General features: G+C 40.4%; 1 protein-coding gene across 1 annotated transcript in view; it reads left to right on the forward strand.

Annotated features, from left to right (window-relative positions):
• stx1b (syntaxin 1B) overlaps positions 1-5000 on the forward strand; it is a gene marked incomplete at both ends in the record, with an annotated part of 61638 nt that overhangs the window by 43676 nt on the left and 12962 nt on the right. The window contains one exon of the mRNA XM_080043239.1: positions 4876-4950. Within this exon, the coding sequence (XP_079899365.1) occupies positions 4876-4950 (75 nt within the window). The remainder of the gene's footprint in view (positions 1-4875; positions 4951-5000) is intronic.

The following is a 5000-nucleotide window of genomic DNA, read 5'->3' on the forward strand; positions in this document are numbered from 1 at the left end:
TACTCAAACAGATGCCTCCAAATATTAGAATGATTATTGTTCTAAACTAACTGTGTGTAAGTGCCCCCGCCCCCTCATTGGAGACAGTGAATGTGTTGAGTAGGGGAAACACCTTGATCATGAGCCAGCAGTTTACCATAAGAGAAGTATCACGTCCAATACTCAGATTAAATCATCTGGATCCTGCATCTGCTTATTTCAAGGACAGAGAGTGAAGCTGATGCCAGGGGGTTTAATAATGCAACACACACACACACACACACACACACACACACACACACACACACACACACACACACTCACACACACACGGACAGACAGACAGACAGACACACACACACACACACAGACAGACACACACACACACACAGACAGACAGACAGACAGACAGACACACACACACACATTCTTAAAGGAATACTTCACCCGTACGGAACCAGCGTTCTATCATTATAAAATCACTATTATAATATAATGAAAATGAGGTTTTTCTTTCCTCAGTCTTCCCTCAGTCTTCCCTTGGCCCAGCTGTCCTGTTAATCCTAACCCTTACTGTGATGTCACAAGAAGGGAAATGTAGGGTTAGACAGTGAGACCATAAAACACTCTTTCTGCCTTTTCTCAGGCTAAGATGATCCGATTTAAAAAAAAATTGCACCTTCATATTCCAACCGGTGAAGTAGGCCTTTAATAATGCAACACACACACACACTGTTTGGGGGGAAACACTGAGTATTGTGACCATATTAGGGTTCGGCAATCACCCGAAACGTTCATTTATTATATTTTAAATAAATGAAGTTGAAGTTCGGTTGAAGCTTCTCGTCTGTCGCCATTTTGTTTCAACGTTCTTGTTTATTTCTGCATGTTGTTGTTGTTATTGTTGCATGATCAATGATTGTATCTTTTTCTGTTTCTTTACCTCCTTTTCATCTTCTGCATTTTCCAATTTATTTTATTTTCCCTATGTACAGATCTTAAAAATGCATTTTCAGCATGTTTTTAAAGAAGAAAGTGTCTCATAAATCAGACAGTGAACAACATATGAACAAATCCTTCTGTAATAACCTTCAGAATAGTGCTGAGAATGATTATGGAAAGTTTAGTTGATGTAAGTGCTTTTAGAAGTTGAGATTTTTAGTTCTGAGTAAGTATTGAAAAAAACTAATGTTGAGATAATGTCCTTTAAAGATGGTTGTATATGAGAAATATACAGACGCAAACAGACAAGGTTTAGTCAAATAAACACCTGAATGTACATGTTGGACCTTTGATTTATAAGTTGAAGTCTGTCGCCATTTTGTTTAAAGTTTTTGTTTATTTCTGCATGTTATTATTGTTGTTGTTGTTGCATGATCAATGATTTTGTCTTTCTTTCTTTACCTCCTTTTCATTTTCTGCTTTTTTCCAAATTCGATTTTTTCCCTTATTTTCTCTCTCACCCTCCCGCCCTCTTTCCTCCTAGCATGGCAACACTACCCTGACCTCTGAGCATGGCATTAGTTTCTCTTCCATATATCAGTCTGGACTTTCTCCAATCTCTGTCACAAAATGCCCCTAGCCAATGAGGGCCCTGCGTTCTGATCTAATGTCCCGCCCTTACAGTGGACGGCAGCTCCTGATTGGTTCATGTAGTCGTCAATCAAGCCTTGTGAGACCAGCTATATCCCTCAAGCTTATTTATATATTCAAGTTGACGCCAACGACTACATGAACCAATCAGGGGCTGCCTTCCACTAACAGACAGAAAGTGGGGAGGGTCCGGTCTGACTGGAGGCTAGATTGATGACTACATGAACCAATCAGGGGCTGCCTTCCACTAACAGACAGACAGTGGGGGGGGTCCGGTCTGACTGGAGGCTAGATTGATGACTACATGAACCAATCAGGGGCTGCCTTCCACTAACAGACAGACAGTGGGGGGGGGGTCCGGTCTGACTGGAGGCTAGATTGATGACTACATGAACCAATCAGGGGCTGCCTTCCACTAACAGACAGACAGTGGGGAGGGTCCGGTCTGACTGGAGGCTAGATTGACTCATATTTGGGGGAGAAACCGATGTTATGCTCGTGAGATGAGGCTGTTTTCCTGCCAACATGTTTTGCTGTTGCATGCTGCCTGTGAAGTTTCTTCTTCTGGTGAATAAACTGGCGCAGACCTCAGGGGGTGGTGAGCTAAACCACTGAATACAAGTGAGTGAGCGGTGTCCATACATCCATCTGTCTGTGTCTGTGTCTGTGTCTGTGTCTGTGTCTGTGTCTGTGTCTGTGTCTGTGTCTGTGTCTGTGTCTGTGTCTGTGTGTAAACAAGCTAACAATTAAATTATGCAACATAACAATACTGCATACTTATGACGAAGATAGATAGATAGACAGATAGATAGATAGATAGATAGATAGATAGATAGATAGATAGATAGATAGATAGATAGATAGATAGATAGATAGATAGATAGATAGATAGATAGATAGATAGATAGATAGATAGATAGATAGATAGATAGATAGATAGATAGATAGATAGATAGATAGATAGATAGATAGATCATTTTATAGACCAAAATTATTATGTACAGGTCTTAAAAATGCATTTTCTGCATGATTTTAAGAACGAAATGTCTTATAAATCAGACAGTGAACAACATACGAACAAATCCTTCTGTAATAACCTTCAGAATATCGCTGAGAATGATTATGAAAAGTTAAGTTGATGTAGAAGTTGATATTTTAGGTTCAGAGTATTAAAAAAAAACTAATGTTGAGATAATGTCCGTTAAAGATGGTCGTATAGGAGAAATATACAGAGACAGACAAGCCCTGCGTTCCAAATCACATACTCTTTCTTTTTACTACACTACATACTAAAGTACAGAAGAGTTTTAGTCTTTTTACTACACTACATACTAAAGTACAGAAGAGTTTTAGTCTTTTTACTACACTACATACTAAAGTACAGAAGAGTTTTAGTCTTTTTACTACACTACATACTAAAGTACAGAAGAGTTTTAGTCGTTTTAGGGCCACAGACAGGAGAGAAAGAAAAATCAGATAAGGATTTTTTTTCGTCGAGAAATGTCAAGAATAAAAGACGAATACAACAAAATGCTATTGGAGTTAGTGGGGGCATTTATGTACTTTCAGCATACTACAATTGACATATATGTATTGGGACATCCTAAATATTTTTCTGGCATACTAAATAGAAGGGAAGTATGGGGATTGGAACGCAGGGAAGTCAAATAAACACCTGAATGTACATTTTGGACCTTCTGATTAATACTAGTATGAGTGTGGAGCTTTGGAGGGAGGGTGAGTCAGAGGCTGAATGGCACTGCAGCCCTCGTAAATCTGACTGCACTGCTGCAGATAGCGCACACACACACACACACACACACACACACACACACACACACACACACACACACACACACACACACACACACACACACACACACACACACACACTCTCTCTCTCTCTCTCTCTATTTCTCTCTCTTACACACACAGGCACCCACCCAAACACACACTCTGACTCTCTCTCACAGATACTGACACTCACTCTCTCGCACGCAAACACACACACGCACACACACACACACACACACACACACACACACACACAGCGCTCCCCTCCTCCAACATGGCTGACATGATTTGATGTTACTGTTTCTTGCACACATCACCAAACACTGACTTCTCTCTCTCCTCTTCTATGGAACTTGGTTGGTCATGTGACTAAAGCTACAGATATGATTGGATGTGTGTAGCCATTAGTGATGTCCTGATTGCTGATTTTGTAATTTTGAGTCTAACCTGCAAATAACTATTTTTCCCCCCTTATGAACTATACTACCACAGGAGACATGTTATTTTAAAGGGACACTGTGTAACATTTTAAGTAATTCATTAGCTAAAATCAATATCCTCATTCATAAATATGTCCTCATTGGTGTAAAATCACCTCTGCCAATAATCTGAATTATCCTCCTGAGTGGAGAATTACAAATATTAATATTACATTTTGTACATTGAGCAGGCAAGTCTTATGGAGGAATCCATGTTTTTGGAATGTCATCAGGTGCAATTTAGAATTGTTCTTGTCCTTGAAGGCCACTGTAGCTTCTGTTATTATTCTAAAGGGTTGGGGTTACCCAGGGAGCGTTGCATTCTAGAACTTTCTTGATGATGTCATATTACACACTGCACCTTTAAAGGTGGAGTCAGTGATTTTAGAGAACGCATGTTTTTCAAAATCCCTTGATCAAAATCAGTGAATATCTTCTAACGATATGCAGCTATCCATAATGTGTGTGCTAATACACAGCCTAGGCTCTGTAAACTGATATGTAAACAAATGGGCCCAACCTAGCTAGCAACTTGCCCGATTACAGAGCCTAGGCTGTGTATTAACACTGGATTTTTCTGAGCGCACACACTGTCACACAGGTAGCGGATCATGAGGAGATATTCACTGATTTTGACTAAAAGTGATTTTGACGGGGGCGCCCTTAGCTCAGTTGGTAGGGCGTCCCCCTTCATGTGCCTCGGCCAGCAGCGGACCCGGGTTCGATTCCAGCCCGCGGTCGTTCTCTGCATGTCACTCCCCTCTCTGCCCCATTTCAACTCTGTCTCTACACTATCAATAAAGCATAAAAATGCCCCAAAAATATCTTTAAAAAAAAAAGTGATTTTGACAACAAGCGTTCTCCAGAATCACTGACTGCACCTTTAAATGTGCAAACTCAGTACCTTAATTGTAACTCATGACTTCTACTGCTTTTGTCCAGAGGGGGCGCTAGAATGAACACACACTGAACGTTCCTCGGAGAACCTCTAATCCTTTAATGGTTAATAACATGATTTCTTTCCCTACAGAGACCAAGCAGGAGCTGGAGGACCTCACAGCGGACATCAAGAAGACGGCCAATAAAGTTCGCTCAAAGTTAAAAGGTTCGAAAACTTCTTCAAATCATCAAATCTCTGAAGTGTCTTTGTAAAAG

The sequence above is a fragment of the Ammodytes marinus genome, assembly GCF_949987685.1.
Source record: "Ammodytes marinus genome assembly, chromosome: 16".
Taxonomy (NCBI): Eukaryota; Metazoa; Chordata; class Actinopteri; order Uranoscopiformes; family Ammodytidae; genus Ammodytes; species Ammodytes marinus.